At 38.4% G+C, this 24,521-nt stretch overlaps 1 protein-coding gene and 1 long non-coding RNA gene across 2 annotated transcripts in view; both read right to left on the bottom strand.

The window, feature by feature from the left end:
- The window catches only part of LOC120493714 (uncharacterized), a 113,655-nt gene extending 100,916 nt beyond the window's left edge, over nucleotides 1-12,739 (bottom strand). Inside the window, exon 1 of the long non-coding RNA XR_005625766.2 lies at nucleotides 12,654-12,739. This is a non-coding gene — a long non-coding RNA (uncharacterized LOC120493714). The remainder of the gene's footprint in view (nucleotides 1-12,653) is intronic.
- Nucleotides 12,740-15,320: 2,581 nt separating this feature from the next.
- cbln1 (cerebellin 1 precursor) lies at nucleotides 15,321-19,750 on the bottom strand. Its single transcript, XM_039693504.2, has 3 exons — nucleotides 19,243-19,750; nucleotides 18,666-18,785; nucleotides 15,321-15,808 (listed from the first exon to the last, which is right to left on the bottom strand). The coding sequence occupies exons 1-3, from the start codon at nucleotides 19,495-19,497 to the stop codon at nucleotides 15,611-15,613; spliced, it is 573 nt and encodes a 190-aa protein (XP_039549438.1). The 5' UTR covers nucleotides 19,498-19,750; the 3' UTR covers nucleotides 15,321-15,610.
- Between the last annotated feature and the right edge of the window lie 4,771 nt (nucleotides 19,751-24,521).

Here is a 24,521-nt window from a genome sequence, read left to right as displayed (position 1 = left end):
GAAACACATTGAAAAACATAGAAAATAGTTGACCGATTAAAGCCAGTTTTTATTAAATGCTGATGCTTTTCTTACTACCAGCCGGTACATCGTATGAAAAAAATATTTTATTGTTGTATTTTTATATAATTTTTGTATATGTATATTTCTTGATGGGGGCGGCGCCCCAGCGCCCCCTATTGACAAGCCGCCACTGCTCCAACGTGTCGTTGGGGAGTTCCCTGACGAATTGGGATCCCTAACAAAACGCCATGGTGCTGGCCCCTTGCAGTGCCCAGTTAAGCTATCCTGCAGCAGTTTCTTGACAAATTGGTAGGGGTCACTAGCTAGGGGTCACACTGCTGTTCTGCAAGACCCGTTCAGTGGACATTGGATAACACTGGGAAAGCGTGCCCTAAGCCGTAAAAGGGAAGGGAACGCTGCGGAAGCCAGTGAATACACATATGTACTAGCCCAGAGGGATAGTAAAACATATGGCAGTCCCTGAGGTAGTCCCAATCCAAGGGAAGTGGGAGCGTACTCAACAGGGACAACAGAACAAGTATGTCAAGGGGAAGACACGGCTGAACTGAACGTGGCATTATGGGTCACCGAAGAGACCACTGGACAAAACACCCAGTCTACACAACTCCTTTAGAGGTAGCAGACCTAGCGCCGGCGGTCCGCCATGCCTGGCGCCGGAGGGGTGATGGAAGAACTCACGAGGTTCACCGACGTAGGGCACCAACGGAGCAAAAGGCGCACATATCCGGCCGAGGCACAAGCAAGCCGTAGTGGCATAGTGGCGTAGCAAGCCGACACAACCTATTCCCTCGCACCACTGGCCGTAGTGAGTACTCGGGAGGAAACCGGTTGTACACGTAGACTATAGAACCTAGCGTTTGTGTTCGGTGTCGCCCAGCCCGCAGCTCTACAAATGTCTGTCAGCGAGGTGCCTTGAGCCAAAGCCCAGGAAGTGGCAACACCTCTAGTAGAGTGAGCGGGCAACCTGGGAGGTCAAGGCTCACCCACAGCTTCATACGCTCGGGTGATAGCATCCACTAACAAAGAGCTGATCTGAGGTCCTGAAGCTTTGCGTTCTGGTGGTTTAGTCCAAATTTCGTGAAGAGCGCTTTATATGATGACCAGATTTAATTAGGCTTTTATTTACTTATAAATATTAATCAACTCGCACATCAGTTGCGGTAAAAGGATGCTCAAGCATGCTTGCTTGACGTGCGCGAAAACCATGAAGTTCAGTCTCATGTGTTCAGCAGTGCGTTTGAGCTTCCGCCTGAACCATTAAGGTTTATTCTCATGCATTAAGCAAGTACTTCTGCTTCTCTTTATGTTCACATGTGAATAAAAGACGAAATTCAATCAGTTCACATTCAAACCAAACCAGTCTCTTTAGAAAATGTTGAGTCTTGACCATTCTATTTAGGATTAGTTTTACGATCTCTTTATTAACTTTTTAAGGCGATAAAGTGGTAGTTTTGTGGACTGTCAATGGAGGGACAAAAATATATCAGATATATTATCAATAAAATATCAACATTTGTGCTTCGAAGATAAACTGTAGTCTTGAGGGTTTGGAAAGACATGAGGTTGAGTAATTTATGACATGTTTTTTTTTTTTTTTCCAATTTAAGGTGAATTAAAATCATAATTTTTTGTCCTGGGTGGAAAAGAAAAATTTATATGTCCTAAAGAAAATTTGTAATCTCCTCTAACAACTCAAAGTGCATTTCTCAAATCCTTTTTTTAACTGTTTACTGCAAGCACTGTGACCCACCTGGTGGCATTTTTATACCCATTTCCCCTGCACTTAAACAGCATGTTCCTGACACCTTTGAAAAACAAACCACACCGCTTTCACCTGGAGAGCTCACATTAGATTGGGCATAATTTCAGAAAACACCATATTATCTGACCCTGGGAGAGGAAAGCAGGAAGTCTGTGCTGTGGATCTGTGTGTGTGTGTGTGTGTGTGTGTATGTGTGTGTCAGGGGGTGGGGGGGTCTCTCTGCACTCGAGATGTGGAGATATGGAATGAGGCATTAATTGAGCTGCCTGCAGAGGGGAATAGCATAAGGAAGAGCTCATTAAAAATGATTATTAAAGAAACAAGCAGAGCAGCAGTGCTCAAGCATGGCCAAAACACTCAGACAGAGGAGAAACAGCTTGTGCCGTTCTGCCACGAGGACATAACTTACACTAAATATGGAGCAAAAAGTCATACACTAAACAGGATAGTCCAAAGATATCTTTTTAAAAGAGAAGTCTTTTTAGTCAAATTAACTGTGAAATAGCGTGTATTAGGCAAACCTTCTGTGACAGAAATGATTCTTAATTGTAATTAAGCTGAAATATATAGAGAATCCAACGATTCTAACTATTTTCATTTTTCAGATGGTGCATACTAGGAGAACATCTCACTGTTCAAGTGAAATTAAGTAAACTCAACATTCCAGCTAAGACACCGTAGCCTACTGAACCTGTTGCCCTGTCTAGTTGTACTGCTATATGTATAAAGCTTTTGCCATGTTTCTCGGTTCAACAGGCAAGAATATTAATATTTTACACTGTTAATCTAGAAGTAAGCCTTCAAAGTATGTGTGTTTTAACTTTAAACTGAACCCATGTCATGAGCAGACAAACAAAGTATACTTTAGAAAATGTTTCACAAAATTGGAGACTAAGTATTTTTTTCTACATCTTCATGTGGTGAATATCATATTCTTTTAATATCCTCTATAAATTGGTCATGTTTGGGTTAGGGGGTAATGTTCAGAGATCTACAATTTGATAAAAGGGCAATTATAAAAATATTTTAATGATATTAAAAATTCATATATATATATATATATATATATATATATTTACCTGTAAATACGTAATAATATTTACATTTAAATACTGTCAACATCCTTATTCATTTTAGCATCTATCTTACTTCTCAATACCTATGTATTAACAATGAGAGCAGGCTGTTCAATAGTAAACAAACAATATAATGAATTCAAAGATAAATGTTTTAAAGACTTAAATAGCACTACAATTGAATGCCTTAAGTCTTAACATCAAAATCTCCAGATCTCCAGATCAGTTTGAACCTTTATACAAACTTCCTGTACAAAATTTCTGAAAAGGGCAACACAGTAGGAAAATCGAATCCTATTGCTCTGAAACCACATTGGAAGGAGAAGGAGAGAATCTAGGGTAGAATGAGTATGAAGGTAATAGTGATGTTTGAGCTAAACATCTGGGGAAAAAAAACAGCTCCCTCCCTTCACGGCTCAAGTCTGTACTCTCCTCCTCTCTTTGACATGCCACGGCATGGGTTCCTTTATCAGATCAAACAGCTGACTAATCTGCTAATAGTCAGCGTGTGAGAGAGTGTATGTGTGTTTGAGAGGAAGACACAGACAGTGAGAGGGCAAAGAGGAGCATCTCTTTGAGTTTGTGGTTCATTTAATCCAATGCCCTTCATGCCATTACTCACTTCCCGTCCCACGAGCACAGAATCTTTTTCCATATATTACAAAAGAAAACACAGGACACTCACTCTCATACCAGCCTGAGGAGAGAAAATCCCAGGAGAAAAGACAAAACATGGTTGAAAATTGGTAATACTCACATTTATGACATTTTCTTAATTAGGTTATATAAGACTGCAAATCTATTTGGATGGTCAACGTTTTTTCATGGGGATATACAAAAACATTTAACGTCAACATTTACAGGTGCTAATCAGTGATTTTGTCGTCATTCAATTGGAAATTATTTTTAAGAAAATTCATGATCGGTTGGTCATTTATTTCCCATCCAAATCCACATGGCTAAGTTTAGTTGTAGGAATTGGGAGAAAATCATTTGAGATTTTTTTTAACCAGTGTTAAGTTCCAAAATATTTTACTTGACTGCAAATTGTACCACAATTTTGCACTTTGGTTGATATCAACAAAATAATTGTAAGGTATTTGTTGAATTAATGTGTTTCTAGTGTTCACTGTTAAGACTCTTCTGTAACTTCTACAGTTATTTACTTTAAATCAGTAAAGATTATTTTGATGATGACTTTTACTCCTATGCTGTGGAAAAGATAGAGGAGTAGACAGTCAGACTTTGATAATAATAAGAAATGTGTCTTGAGCATCAGAGACTTCTTTCAAAAACATTTGGACACTTAAATACTTCTTTTGGCCACCAGTGTACATGAATCCAAAACATTTCGGAAATAATTATTTTAAAGGTGGGTTCCAACTTTTGCGTTCCGTCAATTTAACGTTATTGTTAGGGAAAAAAAACGATTTTTGACATTTGTAAATCGTCCACGTTCGCACGATGAATCAAGAAAACGATTTGTTTCCCCCCACCCCTATAGGGGACCTTGGTGGGCCTCTCTGAATCACAGGACAACATTGTCTCCCTTATTTGCCAATTAACTATTAGCAGCATATTAACATTATTTGATCATAGTGAGACTATTATGAGAGATGTTCCTGGTGAACTGTGAGTGACATATTTAGAGACCCCTTTCGAAACGTCTTTCACGGTCACACTAGCTTCACAAACACAAACTGCCATTACTCTGTGGATGGAGCTTCCACACAATAAAGCTCATAATGGCCAGTGCCAAGGACTGAGAAGGGCTGAAAAAAAAGGTAAGGAAGAGAGCACATGTGGCGCGGTGACACAAAGCAGAATGCCACGTATAGATGTCAGCCCCTCCCTCGCTCACCCTCTCAGTCTTTCAGATCTCCATCCCCCTGTCTCTTGGTGGAAAAGGTTACTAAATGTCACTAGGGAAGTTTTCATCATCTTCAATGGCTGTGGGACGAAAGTATGTGAGAGATGGAACGGATTGTACTTGCATGTGTTTGAATGGAGAAGTCAGTGTCATTGCACCTAGACAGCTAATGCCTGGACCCTCTGTTCACAGGCAAAATTGGGGAAAAGAAATCGGTTATCTGAGAGTTAGACTGAGCACTGCTGAAGAGGGATATCATAATGGAACATGGCCCGTCCACGCCCACAAGCTTTCTAAGGATACTAAAACAAACAACATCTATAATAATCATGGACGCACCAATTATTTTTTTGTGTGTTTTTGATCAATCAGAATTTTTTTTTTTTAAATGGGAGAAAAAAATGTTTCAAAAGTTTTGCGTTCTTTCACAAAAAGTTTGAGTTCCCCCGGGAAACTTTTGTATTCTCTCGCAAAGATATTAGTGTTCTCTCGAAAAACCTATTGCGAGCTTGGATAAACATTTTCTGTTTAATGCCTCACCGGCAGTGTTTCATAGAGTTTGAATTTAATGTCGCAAAGCCTTATGCTACGTTCACACTGGACGCGAATAGCGCGTCAAATTCGTGTCTACCGCATCTAGTTTAACGCTCATGTGTTAATCCGCGGGTCAAGAGCAAAACTGACGCGGGTAAAATAAAAAGTTTGAAGCGAAATTTAAGAGCGTCTCGCACATCAAAATCGAAACCCGTAGACGGCCATCTTTTTTTATGTTGATCGAGCATTCATCAAGAGATTCATCACCGCACTGTATTTGCTCTGGAGAGCTAGAACAGCGGCGTGGGGATCATCGTCGCCGTATTTGTGTCCACTGGACTCTTCGGAGGTGAACCGTTTGGCAAGTTTCACCATTTGCTCGCTCCAGGAGCTGCGATGGATGACGGCCGCTATCAGCAGTACTTTCCAGGGATGGAAATTAACTTTTTTGTCCACCGGCCACTGTGGCTGGTGGATTTCAAAATCTACCAGCCACTCAATATTTTTACCAGCCACTTTCTTGTTTTTAACCGACAATGTGTAACTACATGTGAAAATTAATACTACAAGATCAACAATACTTAACCAGTTTATATAATCTCAAGTCTCAATGAAATTCAGACACTTCACCACGTGAGCAAGCAGCTAGGCTCCTGATTGGTAAACGCGGGCGGCGCGAATTGACGCCAAAGTTCAGATTTTTCAACTCGGGCAGCAGACGCGAATTCGTGTCAAAAGCGTGAATGCACAAATGGCACATAACTAAATCATTCGCGCTTAACTCGGCAGATGCTCAATACACGCGAATGAGGCATATTCACGTCTTCCGCGGCGCGCTCTACGCCTCATTCGCAACGCGGGAAAATTTTTACACGCGCAACGCGTCTTTGCATTGACTTAACATTGAAATCATTCAAACCTGACGCGCTATTCGCATCCGATGTGAACGCACCTTTAAGATTACACTCACCAAATTTGAAGAGGACCAGATCAAAACTGTAGGAGGAGTTTGTTAAACATCATGAAATAACAAAAAAATGCTGTGTTTAGGGGCTATGTCCTGCTGTGTTTAGGGCTATGCTCCAAGAGACATTTTTGTAGGTATTGGCTCGTAACATGTAAATTTCATACCTGTACGTGAAACTTAGAGCCGGGGCAAAATGTGGGGGCAATAAAAGAATTTGCCCCACCCAATTTTGAAAACCATTTCATACGTAAATTTTCACCCCTTCTAAAGCATGTGCAAAGTTTCATGAGTTTGAGCATGATTAGGCCCTCTAAAAAGCGATTATTTTAAGAGAAGAAGAAGAAGAATAAACAGAGCAAAAACAATAGGGTACTCTCACCATTGGTGCTCGGGCCCTAATTATAATGAATATGTAATATGGTGCATATATTTGGCAAAATATTTGGCTCCTCTCTAGAGTTAATTTTTCTAGCTAGCTAACAAGTTTATGGTCACTAGATATGTTTTTTTCTGAGTTAAGTGTGACGTTACATTACATTGTTTACAAGCGTTTTACTGACGTCTTTCCACGGTTGAAACACTGATTGAGCGATTCCATGTGAAAGATACGGATTTCGATAAGTTGTACTCTATCTTTTAACACACTTTCAGATGCTCGTTCATGTTTATTTTGCACTGTAACTGGTATTATTAGGGCAGAAGAGTAGATCATGTGCACTCCGCGCTGCTGCTTCTCTTGACCTGAGTTGAGCCAGAGCGATCTCACGCCACAGCGTCAAGAATACACTATTTATGTTTTTGAATTTCGTAAGAAAATGGACCTAATTTGAAATCTGAGACAGATCTGTTTCATATCAACCACAACAAAGCACAAAGTGGATGGGATGTTCGCTACAATGTTCCATTAATTCATCAACGGACAACAGCACAGCCCAACCGTTCGTAAAAATGAGAATCGATAGATGATAGTTCACGTAGCCTACATTTTTAAAAGTTTCTTCATCGTTTGTTTCTTCTGCTGCTGATTGCTGTAACTGATTCTCTGATGTTCAGGTCGCAATTTATTTTCAATCCCACAGCACGGAGCATTTTAGTCCTACAGGAATATCTGAACCACAGCCAATCAGAGGCAAAGACCAGCCCAATCTCTATCTCTGATTGGTTTAGCCGACCATGCGTGCAAGGAGAACAAAAGACCCTTACAATTTTGGTCGCACTCTAGAGCCCTGAAAAAGTTGTTGGGGTGTACTAGAATATACTTTCATGCTTGACTTTTTAAAAAAAACACATTATTTTACATTATTAAAGCAAGCTCCTCTCTCCCCTGTCTGTCCCGACTCCCGAACGCATCATTTTCGATGAAGCCCCTCCTTTCGAAATACGAAATAAGCTGTGATTGATTAGCTGGCCCAGTGTGTTGTGATTGGCAGTGCTTAGCATATATTTGGAAAAATGTCCACCCCTCCATAACTGTGTTCTTCTCTAATGTAAATATAAAGGATGGCGGTAATTTCAAACCACTAATAGTAGGATTGTTCAGAACAAACTTTATGCAGACTTTGCAAGCACAGATTTCACAAGATTTTTAAGTATTGTATGTTATTCTTATACATTATAGACCATGTTATTGACCATTTAATCATATTTTTCTGAAAACTATGAAAATAGTAATCAATCACAAAAGCATGGTTAATTTTCCTAATTGGCAGTGAAAAGCATACAGTAAACAACACTATGTTAACACTAATGTTGGCTAGCAGGAGAGTATAGTAACAACAACATTAGAACTGTTAAGAAAATACAACCACAAAAATGTAGACATACCACTTTTTTGCGTATTCTGTGGGCAGGAATTATTTAAATGAGGAACATTATGACTTCACAAAGCCCGGAAAACTCACGATGTAGTCCAAAAGAGCCGTCTGATGTAGTTCTAGAAAAGTGGATTCTATTCTATCAAATAAATTATTTCCCTTTAGAGAGGATCTTTTTTATGCTCAAACAGCAACATTACACTCTAACTGAGATTGAAAAAGCATAATAGGACCCCTTTAAATTCACTTCAAATGACTGCATCAGATCATACCCCTCTTGAAACAACGAGAAACATTACGTTTGAGCCCCACTTTCCTCTTATCCGTACCTCTGTGCTGCTTTCCGTGGCGCAATTAGGACTTATCTAAAATACTTGGGCAGTCATATAATTATCCTCCTCTTTCCACATAAATATCCCTCCCCCTCCCATAGTCCTGCATCCATATTTGATGACTTGTAGATTCGCAGCCCTTTATAATAATGACAAACTTGAGCCTAGTGACAGTTTAAGGGCTGCTAAAGAGCTCTTAGAAACGTGTCGGGAAATAAATGTAATATTTCAAATGCTTTGTGTTTTCACTCCCGTCAAAACCAGTCATTCCTCCCAATTATGGCACCACCCATCCAGATCGTGCTCTCTGAAAACACACTCCATTTATTATTCGCACAAACTCAATCTGACATCTATAGACAGAGAATTAGATAAAAGAAAAAACACATTGCAGCACAGAGCAAATTACGGTACAATATATTTTCTGAAATGCTAAGTTTAAAAACAGCTTAACCCACACTCGTTTCTTAAGTGTGGTAGACGACAGACTAGGGTGCATGCACTCAAAATGGCTCTAATTTGATTAAAGAGATAATTGCATTTTTCGTTTGTAAACAGAAAACACATTAACCTGCTAAAGTGAGTACAACAGGACTTGTATAAACACACTGTAGTTAAATGAAGCGCACATAAACTAATTATGAGCATGATTAAAACCTCTCTCTCTCTCTCTCTCTCTCTCTCTCTCTGTTTAAAGTCCCCGTGAAATCAAAATTGAACCTATTTACTTTGCTAGCGCATATTACTAGTCTTGTGGTGAACAATTAATCCGTGCAAGTGAATATATATTAAAAAAATGTTTTACCTTAGTAATCTTTAATCAAAATCTGAAAAGTTACTTCCGGTCTGGAACGGTTTCTTTTTCTGATGACGTAGGTTTCACAGTTTGGGTGGGGAAACGCTTAACCACTCCCCTCAAACCGTCAGTTTGCTATGAGCGAGAGATGGAGAGGAGGAGCCCTAGAGTCAAACCCTGCCCTCTGTTCAATATTCCGTTTCACTTGGAAATACGTCACAGCACTGGAGAAAAATCGTTTGCAACTTCCGGTTCACGGGGACTTTAAGCATGCCTGTGTTGTTAATGGGAAGGGGATTAATTTGCACAATGATATCTTTCGCAGAGATAATTTGTGACACTAACATTCAATTGTTCCCCATTAACGTAATAGGCCTTCTCACCCACAAGTTGCAGATGGCAAAAATAAAACGCAGAGACACTGAACGACTAAACATTACTCAGATTGTTATAAGACTAATAATAATAATCTGAATCCCTCCAGAGATAACATAAACATGATCATTTGAAATTGCTGTATGCAAAATTCAAAAAAGTATGCAGCACCAAGACAAAAGACTATTTTTAATATATTTATAGAATTTTCTAAATAATTAAGGACAAAAGCGAACACCTAAGCACATTTTCTACAAAAGGTCTCCAAGATCTGCAGTTTAAACATGTGGTGACATATTGTCTGGCTTTAAAATGTGGCGCAATCTGCTGAAACATCAGTTCCCCGCATTTTAAATATTTAAAGCGTTCGGTCGTTTGGCAATATCATCAATATCCCTACAGTTCACAATCTTATTTCCCCATGGAAAAATCTGGAGAAAGAATAAATCCCAAGCCATTAACCACATCATTCTTCATGAAACATTTTAAATGCATCCAACCCAGAAAATATGTTTATCTTATGATGCAATTGACTTTGGTCATTCATGCCAAATAATGAGCAAAATCTTAGCCTGTGCAGAAATAAGTAAGTGCTTGCTGACAATGAATATGACAAGTTCTTTAAATTTCATATAACCTCAAAGTTATCTTGCAATCCATTTATTTCCCAGTGATATTTCCTAGCATTTGTTTAAAAAAGCTAACTTTAAGACCCCATTAAATCGCCTGACAGCAAGCACAACATTCCTTATTGGTTATGAACCAATAAGCTATTAGTCCGAGTTATGAACCATGATTTGCAAATTGCTAGTAGTTAGTGACAAGTGGTATGGGAGTGGGAGATTGTCATTCAAGAGAGCATTTGTTTGGACAAAAAAAAACTGTTGTTCAGGAAGAGCCACCACCAATTTATTTGATTTGTTTTCCCATAAGAAAAATGTTGCAAATTTTAAATATGCTGATCAGCTAAAGTGAATTGAATCAATATTTAGAGATCTCAAATGTAATCGACAATGACAGTGGACTAAAAAAATGGACTAAAAACACAAAACTCTCATTTTTATTTTTAATGGGGCCAAGGCGGACAAAAGAAAAAGCAATAGCCTAAAATATTACATTGGGTGTCACCGGATCGTAAGACACATACTGGTAAATAGTTATATTTGGCGTTACAACATCATAACCTCACACAAAAGTTTTTACTTTCTGTTTTTTATTTTTTACATAATAAATTATAATAATAATTAAAAATTATAATAATAAATAATAATAAATCAGGATTATGTAATTAACTCCAAAATAATCAATGAGAAAGCAACTCATGACAACATTAATAGGTGAATGAAGATGCGTCTTTGTTTGGTTGGTGATTAAACCTATTTGCAGAGTGTGTGTTTCTCTTTGTTAACATTTGTTCAGAAACATTAGCTAAATAAAGCCATAACACCACCAACAACAACTTTCATTCTTTCACACAAGTGAAATGAAGCAGGGAGAAAAAGAAAATCCTGGAATACATTACTTGACAAATGTCAGGATATAGAGTTAACATTAAACTAAAAAGTGATTTAGAACACTTCTAAGGCAAAAAAATGTCTCTTTTAAAAAGTGCTTTGTCACTCATTGAGATATAGTCATGATTTACCACCACACAATATACATCTAGTCTCCATCTATGGAAACTGGAAGCAAAATACCCTGAACAGCATCAAGCGCACATCAACCAAGCGACTTGCAGCAGATGTTGATGATGCTGCATAATTATGAGAGTTGCTGTGACGCGAGCATATAACCCGGAAAAAGCAGATAAAATGATATCAACATCTCTGTCACTCGCTCCTAAAGCACAAATCAAATTTAGCTGGCGGTTCATTTAATTTCAGAGGTTGTTATAATTACTCCACTCCTGTTCGAGCATCACAGTTAAAGCAAACATCAGTTAAAGTAAACATTCCTAATATGGTTCCTCATATGGCAATTAAAATTCAATCTGCAGTGTCTCACCGCTTCCTCTTTTAATTGCTGCTCTCCTCACCTCTATTTTTGCCATAGTATTTAAAAAAAATAACTGCCACTGAGCTGTCCTCTAATTGCTTGTCACTGGGCATTATTTTAGGAGCTATATTATGAAATTGGCAAGGTTTACAAACATTGAGACTGAAGACGTTGTCTTTTGACAAGAACAATTTTGTGTCTGACGGAGAAGGATACAGATTACACTCTACTCCTTTATTCAATTACTATGGCCTTCACTTAACTTGTTGAATTAGCTATGAATTAGTTTAAAAAATATGATAGTCAGGCCACAGTGTGTTATATCTAGATAGATGTTTAAATAAAAAATGTAAAAGTCAGGTCAAGTAAAATGAAGATTAAAGAAAAACTTTAGAATATGAAATCAATTCAAAATTAAAATAAATAGTTCCACCTGTCAGTTAGCCTTTAGTCACAATAATGAGAAATAAAGCTGTGATTGTATAAATTGAGATATATATTTTAAAAAAATAATGATTAAGAAAAGTGTGTGTGTATGTTTGTGTGTGAATTTATTTTACATTGTGAGGACTAACCAATGGTCCCCGGGAGGGAAATTGATTAATGAACATAAATTGTGTTTTTTAGAAAATGTAAAAGAGCAGAACGTTTTCTGTGATGGATAGGTTTAGTGTAGGCTATGTGTAAACGTGTTTCAGCAGAAAAAACAAGCCTTTAATTAAATGTGTGGTGTTGCAACAAAATGTGGGCCTAATAAACAAAATGGCCGCCAAAACATTAGCTAGAGACTACTGAATAACTTACATGTAACATGGCAAACGGATTTTTAACAGGTTTGAGGAGCTGTCACAAACTTCTTAAACCCAACATAACTACTTGCTTATAATAATCTAACTAATTGTGTAGGTTACATGTAAACGTTGAACTTAATACCATCGTTGTGCCGCACAGTGTATTTGAGTAAGGTTAGGCTAGGCCTACATTCTTCAGCCTGATAATTTTGCAGTCGCCTTTGCATTTTTACAAAACTCCACCATCTCTTTTTCTTTCCTCGTGTAAGTGTGCCCACCTTAATCTTCCCCGCAATCAATCTTAAAGAGGAACTCACTTGCAGGAGAGAATCCACATGGCTGTTTTTCGTCGTTATGAGCCGCTGTCGCATCGTCGTAGTGAGCGAAGGTTGAAGTCCCCGCCCCGGTAATCTAGTCAGAGCAGGAGAGATGGATGACGCGCCTCCAGTCAACGAACCAAGCTCGCGCCCATGAGAAGCTCCTGACTGGCACGTGCCACACTAGGAAACATTTGGTGCGCATCTCCCCCGACATTTAGGCTACTCCTGTCACGCGCCGACATACATTAAGATGATTGACTTCATATCCTGACTTTTATGACTGATTTTAATCTAATAAATGTTGGTCAGTAATATGAGTTAATATAGGCTAGTGCATCTTACGGACAGCAAGTAGGCCTTAACTGTCTATGAAGCCTATGTATCATATTTTAGATATTATCTTAATTTTCAGGACTCTGCTTTGCTGAAAAACTTGTAAACAATTGTCTTGCCTCGCTGCCTTCCAATTGATCATACCATTTTAGCAAATAAAGGGCCTTTTAGTAGGCCTAGCGTAACATATAATTCTATATGTCCACCTTCAGGTCCTGGTGTATTTTTGATGTGAAATATTTAATGATTTAATGAATAAAAAGTAAATGTTAGAAAAGCCTAATTTTTATATAAATTAATATTTCAAGATAAACTTATAAACTTATATTTAGGCTATATTATCCATACATAATTTTTTGAAAAATAAAAATAAATGTATGAAATAGCCTACAACAGGCTTTTGAGGAATATTTCTCTTTTATCATTGTATTGCATTTATGTTTCCCCCTACAATTAAAAATACAGAGCTTTGATGATAAACCTTTTAAATATAATCTTCATAAGACATATTAATCTGATATAGAGTGACAGCTGATATTTACATGTATTGTATGTATAAGTCTTTTATTCTAGACATTTAAATAACAAATTGCATAATTTTGCTCAGTACACCTTTGCTTCAATAAACTCTTCCATTTAATATTTTAACTGACTATTAAATGTCAGGCTTTGCCAGGGTTAAGGTTTTTATAATGCAATATTCAAACAAATGGTTAAGACTGATCTTAAATCATAACTTCACAAATTAAAATTGCGCTTAAACATCAACATGCCATAATATCCCTTCAAACTAAGTTAAATATTTCCTTTTTTAGCTCTCTTTTCCCCACATGCCCCTTAGCTCTCATTTCATAGTTCTGCTCAGACAAATGATAAGTGTGCAGACACTAATGAGTGGTTTTAAATGGGTCTACTGTCTGGGTACAGGCCAGCAGGGACACCACGGCTCTTATGGTGCTGTGTTAACATTTCACAGTTCAACACTTGTCTATTCACCCTCTTCATATCCACAGAACGTTGAGCACCAAAGTTTTCTTGAGAAGGCCCTCAAACACAGCATGCTAATATGAAGAGATAGTGGTATATACTAAGGTGAGCATCACCTGTCAGGACATTGAGCTCCTGTTGCTATTTTGGAAGGGTAGAGGGTTCGTCTTTGGTTCCATTTTCGTGCGTTTTACGCATTTCAACCTTTCTGTCCAATTATGAGTATTTTTAGTTTGGTTACAGCTCTTGTGCATGTTGTAACTAAAATAAATTTGGGATGATGAAGACTGTCATCAAGTGAGGCCAAGAATCACATGGACTAAAAATCCCTTTCATGGTGTGAAAAACCTTAAGGACACTGAAGAAAAAAAAAAGTTTAGTAAAAACAAAAGAAAACGAGTATAGGAAAGATACGCAACATGATTTTTGTGTAAACAGTGGGGTTTGCTTATTATGCAAGCACTAATTTCCCCCCAGGAGCTCATTAGAGCCTTGAGTGCAGCAGAGAGAGGCCCCAATCGCCCGGTAGAGAGAGAAAAAGACAGAGATAGGGAGAGAGAGACTAGCCAAGCATGCCTACATCATGAGAGAGCACAGTGAGACACACTGAGAGTGTGTCATTGTGTCTCTGTGGCACACATACACAAACACACAGAGCTTTGTCAGATTTAATGTCAGTGAAATGATTAGTGTTTGTTGCTCTCTAAAACCTGTAGGCGACAATATTACATTTTCAATGCACAGAATCAGATTAAGAAAAATAAAAAGTACCATTTAATTTTTATTGAATCAAAGAAAAAAAAAAAACAATGGTTAATTAATTAAAAGGGAGGATTTTGTCTGCTAAATATTCACATATATCTTACAATCAATGATAATAAAACTTTGTACTTTATAGTATTTCTGATATAGTTTCATCTTAGCCACATTTTTTGACCAAAACAAAAACAAGAAGCATTGGTAGTTGGACAGCAGCCTGAAAATCCACACACAATCACTAATTATTAACACTGAAATACAGAAATACAGAGAGTTGACCAGATTCATTTAGGCATTGAGTATATCATGATCATATAGAAACTTTTTTTTATGTATTTATATATGTATATATCCAGAATGCAGTCTTCTTGTGGGGATTCAGAGATCCTTCAGTCATGACAGAGCAAAGACGCCCTCTCAAAGACAAGAAAGAGTGAGCTGGAGGAAGCCAGACAAAGAAGGGGCGACTGCACTGAGAGGAATGACAATGGCGTTTTGAAACTCACAGTATGTATACGTATGGAGAGAATATACAAAGATGTGAAGGACAATCCTTAAAGCAGCTGAATACCTTTGAGGGTGGATTGTGATGGGATGAGTAAGAGCTTGGTGGGAAGGGCTACGATCCTCTGTATGCTTTCTTTCCATATTATTTCAATTATCATAAGGATAATAAAAAAAAGTTTTGGCTGTCCAGAGCTGTAGTCAAGCAGCAGAGCAAAGTGAGTGCGACTGAGAGCCTGCCACATTAAATTTTCGCTTCCTATATGTTTTCTTTACATTTTCGCTATCATTCTATCTCTCATCCGCCCCCTTCTATCTCCAACAAGCCGGCGAGCTAAAGAGCAATAGTCCTTCCATGGCGTGCCCCTCCTCTACAGGGGGAAGACCAGGAAGCCGGAGAAGGTGGAGTACTTCCAGCCGCCCATCAGGTTGCCTCGCTCCAGCTTGAGGTATGCGCGGTCGCCTTTCTCCATTTCAATCAGGACGCCGTTACTGGCCGCTTCACGTGTGACGTCCTGATCTCCGGCGAAGGCGGAGATCACCGGCCAGCCATTGTGCATCAGGCTCACCTGTAACATGGAAGCATTTTGATTAGATCGATGCACAAGGACATTCACACCTACTCTTTCTTCTGTTTCTTTTCACTCTAATTTACTTAAAGGAACTGAAATTAGATAACAAATAAAAAAGAAGCTAAGCAGGTGTTGCTCAGCTGAATAAAAATTGCATACAAAACCCCAGTAGGATAACGGGAAACTATAACGTTATTAGTATCAATCAGAGCCTCTTGAATCTTCTCACAATAATACATGTAATCTACGTATACACTCTTGTTCCCTTTCTTTCGCAGGCTGACGAGCCCCTTGATAATACAGTTGGCAGCTCACTTTGAAATCATAAAAGTTGATCAAAGCATTTATGGGCCTTTGCCAGAAGAAATGAGAATGGCACATTGCTTTATTTGTGTCTATTTTTCCTATGCCAACCATTGTCAGACCGAGCCAAAAGAAGAGCGAAAATGACATTTGATACTGCTGAGGAATGAGTATGGTTATGGGAAAGGCACCTTTGAATGTTGTGCGTGACCATCAGATACACAAAATCAGAGGCTATCAATATCGATATGCAAAAACATTGTTACACAATGAGAACGCACTCTCGACCAGAGATAAAAACCACTAACATATCCTCAACGTGCATTTGTTCACAGGATGACAAGTGAGAACATGATCATGCACGGGCGACTTTCACCTTCCAAAAACAAACCTCCAGCTTTGAGGCCCTACGTCCATCATAAATCATGTAAAATGGACCATTGTAAATGAAATAATGTGAACAGATCTCTCAACACACAATTTGATGCTGCATTTAGCCGGACCGACAGCTTCCTGTCCAAATGACGCTGTGGAGTGAAGAGGACAACCCCCTCTTTCTCTCAGCCATGCATAATGCTTGGACACGAGCGACGACAAAACGTTTCCCCCTCCTCCTTGCCATATCTATTCATGGGGTCATTATTTTAGATCAGAGTGTAATTTTCTTAATTAACGTCTGTCACATCTGCGGGTTTAAAGAGAGTTGTGCTTCACAAAACATGGGCAGTGTATATTATCTGCAATCAATATTCAAATGCATGGCTGTCTGCCGCTTTGTCTTTTGAAAACTGTTGCGTCAAGCTTTGCATGAAAAGAACTTTCTCTGACAATTTGCACTGCATTGTGCTATACGACTCACTCTGTATATTCAAATACTAACAAAATACCTGTAATAAGTCTTAGTTTTAGAGTTTTATGGTCCAATTAACTTACAATGAAAATAACTGACTAGAATTTTAAATACAGAATGTGACTATTAGTTTGACACCTAAACCAGAGAAGAATTTATAAAAGGGGGGAAAAGCTTTAGATGACAAATGTGGTCAGATGGACTTGTTCTTTGAGTATTGAAGTACAGTACTCTGCAATACGATATAAAATTGACCATGGGAATATGAGCTATGATATAAGCTGAAAGAAACTGCAATAAAAATGTGATAAGAATTACACCCAATGCATGCAGTTCTCTTTCCAAAAATTTCTTCGAAATCCACACAGGCACTTTGGGTTGCTGTATTATTTATGGATCCTTTCAGATCATTGTTTGTGTCTGTGTTTATCATATGTTCTGCATGGTAATAGAAAAACCTGCTTCTCCCTCTCAGATCAGCAGAGTGGAATTCATATTTTCTTTGAAGTGTGAAGTGTATATAACAGAACAAAGAAAATATTTAATCAGCTAAAGAAAGCATTTCACACATAATCTGTTGTGTTACTCTAGCCAAAAGAATTTGAGCACAATATCGCTCATTTAAAAAGTTGCACTCGAACTGACTAAAATGATGGTCTCTAGGCCTTTAGTAAAACCAGCATTAAATCAATTATAGAGATGAATAAATTCATGGGTTAAAAAAGCTCTAGGCACATTAACTAGGAATTAACTAAGCATTATTAGGGCAATATCTATTGTAAAGCAATCTATTGAAAACACTGTTCTGTCCTCAAATGCCTGGCCTTTATACAGTTAATGGACAACAGAACCTATAGCCCATAAACTCATCCAATCTACTCACGTGATTTTGAGCAAAATCCCTGCATCTCATAAAAAAGTATAAATAAATACATAAAGTACAAAAATAATTCTTGTAATAGGCCCTCCAATGTAAGACTATTAAGCACTTGTTTTCTCTTTCTCTCTCCTAATTAAATAGTTGGATTAGAGAGCTTTGGTTTCAATTTTTATTCAACTTACTGCCTTCATTTACTCAATGTTTCAGTGTATTACAGAGATGAATAGGAAATGTATGATTTGACTTGCTTCTAATTTTGTCGCCGATCAGAGCGGAATAACGGGATATAGTTGTGAATCCTCTGAGAGACACGACAGTCTAATGATTCTGAGCTGTAATTAGCCAAAAACATATACAAATATATATATATATATATATATATATATATATATATATACACACACACACATATATATATAAATAAATAAATAAATATATATATATATATATATATAAATAAATAAATATATAGCCTATATATATATATATATATATATATATATATATATAGCCTATATATATATATATATATATATATATATACACACATATACTGTGTATATATAAGGCTATGCTGTGCAGACAGGAGGCGAGTCTGTCAGGCGCGTTCTCTGTCCATGGTCCTGTACACGCGCCAGTCTTGTCTACACGCCAAATTTTAGTCTGGTTGTTAATCTCGTGCTAATTGAGGGAACAAAGAAAAGCGTTCCTCTCTAGACAACTGAAAATTTCACATTTTCTCTCACACACTCTTTACTGTCCCACGCGCACCACAGAACACTTCAGAGAATGGTGAGAATTAAGGTATGATGAGCACTTACCTGGATCGTTTGACGATTATACACTTTTACTACGTGGAAATTAAAACTGTATATCCCTTTGCGCGGGGCAAAGAAATTGCTCCTTTCCTCGTTGAAACTTTTACCAACGTTCACAAGTACCTGAAGAATGATGCAGAAATCAGAATATAGGTCAAACACGCAATAACAAGTCATTTCGAATATCCCTTTATAGTCTAAGTTTGGGCTCTTTAGGTTTTACGATGGTCACTGGCTGGTATAAAGCAGCAAAGCGTTTAAATCAGTTCGTCATTACATTAACGTTACATATACAAGAGCTGGTGGGGATAGTTTTATGACATAAAAAAGAAGTTCACGGCTATTAGATATAATTGAAAAGCCATTAGCCTGTAATTGACCTTTAACGAAGTGGAAGGAAATGTGACATCTCCCCAGATTACACATTGCCTATCAGTTAAAAAGGTTCATCGCTGTTATTTTTCTTTGATTTTGTGACCTAGTTTGTATTTGCAACCGTGACACAAAATCCTCGTGCAATTCACAACAAGTAAAATTAAACAAAATAAGTCAAACGACTGATTCCATAGTGAAAATTTACCTGATCGAAATAGATCACCATTGTTCGATTGCTCATCTCCGACGGCTCGTGGTTCGTGTTCCTCACCACGGAAAAAGCCACTTTGGCGCTTCCAGAACGCACCGATATCCCAAGAGCCGTCCCAGTGGGGTCCGAGGTGGGATTTGAGTCGCACACGACCAAGCATTTCCCTTCTAGAATGATGGGTTCTGTCTCGTTCTGTGCGTATGCATGGCACACTAAACACACTGCGCCTAGCACCAACGTCAACATCATGCCAACTTCACTCCGCACCTAACAGCAGTCTTCTCGCAAAGACACAGCCAGCTCAAATTCCAAACCAAAATCACTCCAAACCTGTCCTCACTGTAAAACGAAGTCCTTCCAAACAGTTTAAGTCAGAACTACAACAGTTTTCCACTCGTTCCCCTCTCAGTCCGTAGTGGAAGAACCGACTAAAAGCGGATCAAGGCCCTTACCGTGCTCGCGCGCAGTAGAATACATAGCGCGTGGGGTCCGTCTGCTCGCGCGCTCAATTATTGATATGTGAGATATTAGAAGTGAAACACAAAGGCTCGTGAGCGCAATCCTCCCGCCCTCCTCACTCCCTTCTCCAGGCCCCCAATCAGTGCAAGAGACGGTCTTTACTTTTCCAATCGCTTTCCAAGCAAGTGCATGGACCGCCTCCTCTCGTGACAGCGCCGATGGGGACCCACCCCTCAAAAGAAGTATCTTACAGGTGGACCCTACTCAGCAGACAGAAGGGGATGACACCCCGATCCTCGGAAAATGGGGGCGCGTTATTTTGTCATCGTTTTACCGGACACAAGGACGCAATTTGTTCTTCCGTGCCATGTTAAATGGTTAGCCTACTCAAGATGGATGGATTGTGAGCGCGCGTAAACACAGCGGAGGTTGTCTTCAGGAACGCCGGGTGGAAGTGGTTCACAAAGTTGCTTTTGCTCACTAACGGACACCTATTGCTGAGAAAAAGGACACTTTACGAGGGCAGTGATGCTTAGCCTACATTCTACAGATGGACAAGCCAACTTTGAGCGAGGACTTAAAAAGTCATTTTAATTGAAAAAGATTGTAAAAATAAATTCTACTGTAGCTAAATAGGCTGCGTGTTATTGGATTTAGTTACCACGTGAAATATAGCAGGAAAAATATATATTAGATTGATAGGGCATTAAATGTAATTTCACTGTGAAAGAAATAGAATTGTAAAATTATGAATTACCATATAATTTACGCATCAACATTTTATTTACATTCTACAAGAAATTACATGCACGTTTAGTCTAAAACTAGGCTATTTTTACTTTTTTGTATTGTTTGTAAGAATTTTTTTAAAAACGTTTTTACCGTTTAAGATATAGCCTAAAAAAATACATTGCTGGAAGAACATGTTCTTTTTTAGAGAAAGAAAAAATAGGCTACGTATAGCAATTGGAAGTCCCGTTATTTTTATATATTTAGCTGATGCTCTTATCCAAATCGACTTTACAGTTGCTATATGTCAGAGGTCGCACGCCTCTGGAGCATCTATGGGTTAAGTGTCTTGCTCAGGGACACATTGGTGTCTCCCAGTGGATTGAACCCGGGTCTCTCACACAAAAGGCATGTGTCTTATCCACTGCGCCATCACCACCCCCATTTGATTAAAAGCTTCTTTTTGTTGTTGTTGTTTAATTGTTATTAGTTATGGCTAACATTTGCAAGGCTGTTTGGTTTATTTTTTTCAGTGGCTACCCTGTTTGTACGCCTGGTGGTGTTTTGTAATATTGTATAACGGCCTGTATTTTTAGATAAATGGTTCATGCAAAGGCCAGTTTTTATTAACGTTAGTCTTGCCTTCTGTATAATTATGGCGGTTATCAGTAGCCTAAGATATACTATGATAAATATTTTAATAGTTCTAAAAGTAGCCTACAATAGTTTAAAAGTAGCCTACATTATGTCAGTATAAGAGTTAATGAGATAGTTTGCAGTTATGATGACATTTAAAAATGTAGGCTACAGACACATATGCCTCCCATAACTCTAGAAACGTTGATTTTGCAACGAGGTTCTGGCAACCACGGATTTTTGTCATATAATTTAAACGAGACGTTTGGCAAAAGTAAAACACTCATTTCATTCGATGTCAAAATCAATTGTCATCCCAGCTGATTGTATGCTAGGCATGATCTTATAAATCTGCATTTTACCACATTTTCTTTAGTAAACCTGCTGCATCTTGAATAGGCCTACACGGCAAAGCCTGCTTAGCCTTATTTTGACGCCACGAAATTTGGGGAGCATATGCTGTTGCTCAAAACATAAAGCTCAGAGTTTGAACATGTTGATGGGATGTGGCGTCTGAGGCCCGCGCGACTCTCATTTTTCTGACAGCACTCATTCTGCGCCAGCGCAGTTCCTACATGACATTTAATAAATTAGACCACTGAGCAGGTTTTAGCAGGGAAAGAGACATGGCGAGCTAAACAATAACAGCGGACGAGCTTGACATTTGAAAGAAACAGCGACAACAAAGCATGTAGGAGAATAAGTGAGCCGGGTCGAGGAGTTCATTATATTTGGATGCCATCCCATGATTTTTTTTTTTTTTTTTGGTTTGCAACATCAGACCTTAAAGCTGGTAAAGTGATGAGTAACAAAAACATTATAATTAAGTGGCAGATAATATGTGCGCACGACAATGGACACCCGCTGTTAAAAGCAAAGAGAATAAACAGCATCACCACCTCGATTACACCGCTAAATCTCAACAGGAGCAGACAGCATGCTGGCCTGGAGTCAGCAAGTCACCTATTCACTTTATCAAAAGACATGTTCAAAAGAAGAGATGATGAGCTGCAGGCAAAGCTTTAGTAAGTTCTGCCACCCACAAGACTGCAGTGGTACACTGTTAAAAAAAAAAAAAGGAAATATCCACTTAAATTGAACAACGTTTATTTAAAAGTAGGGCTAAAACATGTAATTATACATCCATCGCAAACTTCTGACCACTTTGAATTTAATTGCTGATTCAAACAAAACTGATAACTCTAGTTGAAATGACAGATTCACACACACACACACACCACCGGTCAAAAGTTTTGGGGTAACACATACTCCATTACTCAAGTCTTCAGTGTCACATGATCCTTCATAAAACATTAAATATGCTGATTTTATACTCAGTGAGCATAAGAGACTTCTTTCACCAGTGTATACTCATAAGAATCAAATTTCGTTAGGTGACAAACTATTCAAACAAATAAAAACATATTGGAAATGATATGTAACTTAGATCCTCCGGATAGATGGATAGATGGATAGATGGATAGATGGATAGATGGATAGATGGATAGATGGATAGATGGATGGATGGATGGATGGATGGATGGATGGATGGATGGATGGATGGATGGATGGATGGATAGATAGATAGATAGATAGATAGATAGATAGATAGATAGATAGATAGATAGATAGATAGATAGATAGATAGATAGATAGATAGATATGACAATCGCCTGACGCTGATGAACAATGAAAGTCAGGTTAGTGGAGCGTCAGGACAGATGTTATCTTGTGACAGCTTCCCTGTGAGGAATGTCCTGTCACACTCCACATCCCGCAGGCCTTGTTGCATCATTTTGTTGCCTAAGGTGCTTCCATCTCCCGGCATCATGAAGCGCAAATGGTGTAAATAAAGAAATAGAGAGAGAGAGGGAGAGAGAGGTGTGTCAGTGACATGCTATGCGTGACGGTGTGTGTGCTGGTGCCAGCTGGCTCTCAATGCCTGGCTGCTAGTGCGGGAAAACACTAGTACACGATAACAAAACGCATGTCTGTCCAAGAGATGGGGGGGAAAAAAGAAAATCAAGGTAAGTATAGATCCCTCCCAGCAGAGTAAGACCCGGAAAACACAGTCATTAAAGTACAATTAGCATGCAAACACTTCAGTTCTCAAAAGCAGAAGTTAACAACCAAAGTAATTAGCACACTAAAATATTTATCACCTTGCAAATGACATGTTTACCCTGGGAGCCTCCATGACTCCAAGCATCCTTATTTTTTTGTTTATGGAGAAGTAAAAAAGAAATATTTACATAGAGGTGCCGATCAGCTTTGCAGTTTGGTAACTAAATACAGACTCAATTGACTGCAAATAATCCTCCAAGCTAAACTGTTTTCGATTCCAGACGAGATTGGGAGGCATAACTGATATTGCTGCGAGCGTGTTTCCTTTCCCAAAATGAAAGATTGATACTAATCATATTAAAACTTGAAGTTGATGCACTGTATATTTAATGAACCTTGTTCCCTTTTCATTTTACGCATTTTGAGGTGAAAGTGATGATTAACTTGATTAGGAGGGGACTGAAACCAATTTTTTGCTGCTGGTAATCCAATCAAGAATGTAAAGCGTTGTAAATGCAATTTGACAAATCACATTAGTCTGTTATTGGCGGCCTGTTGGTGGCTCGTCAGAAATATAGTTTCTGTCCTGTAGGCGATTCAATAATATGATTTTAAAAGAGTTTGGCTTGAGTCCACTCCAGCAGGGACACACAAGGACAAGGTGAACATCGGTGTCACCGCTTTAAACTGTTTATTCCGTGTCAGCAGAGGAAAGGTGCATGCGTATTCAGTAGGGTTGTTTACCATCCACAATGTGTTTTAAAATTCCAATTTGATTTTGAACTGACGTAGCAAACAGGATGCAGAACTGCAATTCGATTTAAAAAGAAAAGCGACGTTTGCCAAGACAAACGTTGAATGTTTATTGGACTTTTGGACGGAGAGAAGATTGATATTCTTCAGTTCTGAATTTTGCACAACCCTTAAAAACAGATGATGCAATCCTAATCAACATCAAGACAAACTAAACACTTAAAATAATGAATGCTTTGCTCTCAACGCCAGGTTAAATTATTCAAAATTGTGCCTTTTTAGTCAAAATCAGAAAAATCATACGTCTTCATCAGAGTTTGCAAACATGAAACTCACGGAAAGTATGAGGGGCTTTTATCTGAAACGCATTCTCCGATTAGACATTCTTATCTAAACATGAAATATCCCTCTGATTTCCATGTTCCCTTCTGTTTTGCGCTGGAGTTATGGTGCACTCAGCTGGCTAGGAAAATAACCATTAAACACTTGCAGTGCAATAGAATAAATATTGCATGCAGTGATATAGGACTCACTTGACTCTTAAAGAGACAGTCAGGGACTCCTTGAAGGCAAAACTGCAGAAATCACTGAATCACTTTGATCGCCAACAAATGTTTAACTGTGAACTATAA

This window comes from Pimephales promelas, chromosome 10 (assembly GCF_988280905.1).
Source record: "Pimephales promelas chromosome 10, fPimPro1.hap1.1, whole genome shotgun sequence".
Lineage (NCBI taxonomy): Eukaryota > Metazoa > Chordata > Actinopteri > Cypriniformes > Leuciscidae > Pimephales > Pimephales promelas.
This window is presented reverse-complemented; position numbering and strand designations above follow the sequence as displayed.

What these genes read in the sequence shown, in the direction of transcription:
- cbln1 (XM_039693504.2), bottom strand. Translation starts at nt 19,497, where the DNA reads ATGATGTTGACGTTGGTGCTAGGCGCAGTGTGTTTAGTGTGCCATGCA. An exon ending in TGGTGATCTATTTCGATCAG is followed by an intron (nt 18,786 to 19,242) that starts GTAAATTTTCAC and finishes ATCATTCTTCAG; the next exon opens with GTACTTGTGAACGTTGGTAA. An exon ending in ATAATCGTCAAACGATCCAG is followed by an intron (nt 15,809 to 18,665) that starts GTAAGTGCTCAT and finishes TCCATGTTACAG; the next exon opens with GTGAGCCTGATGCACAATGG.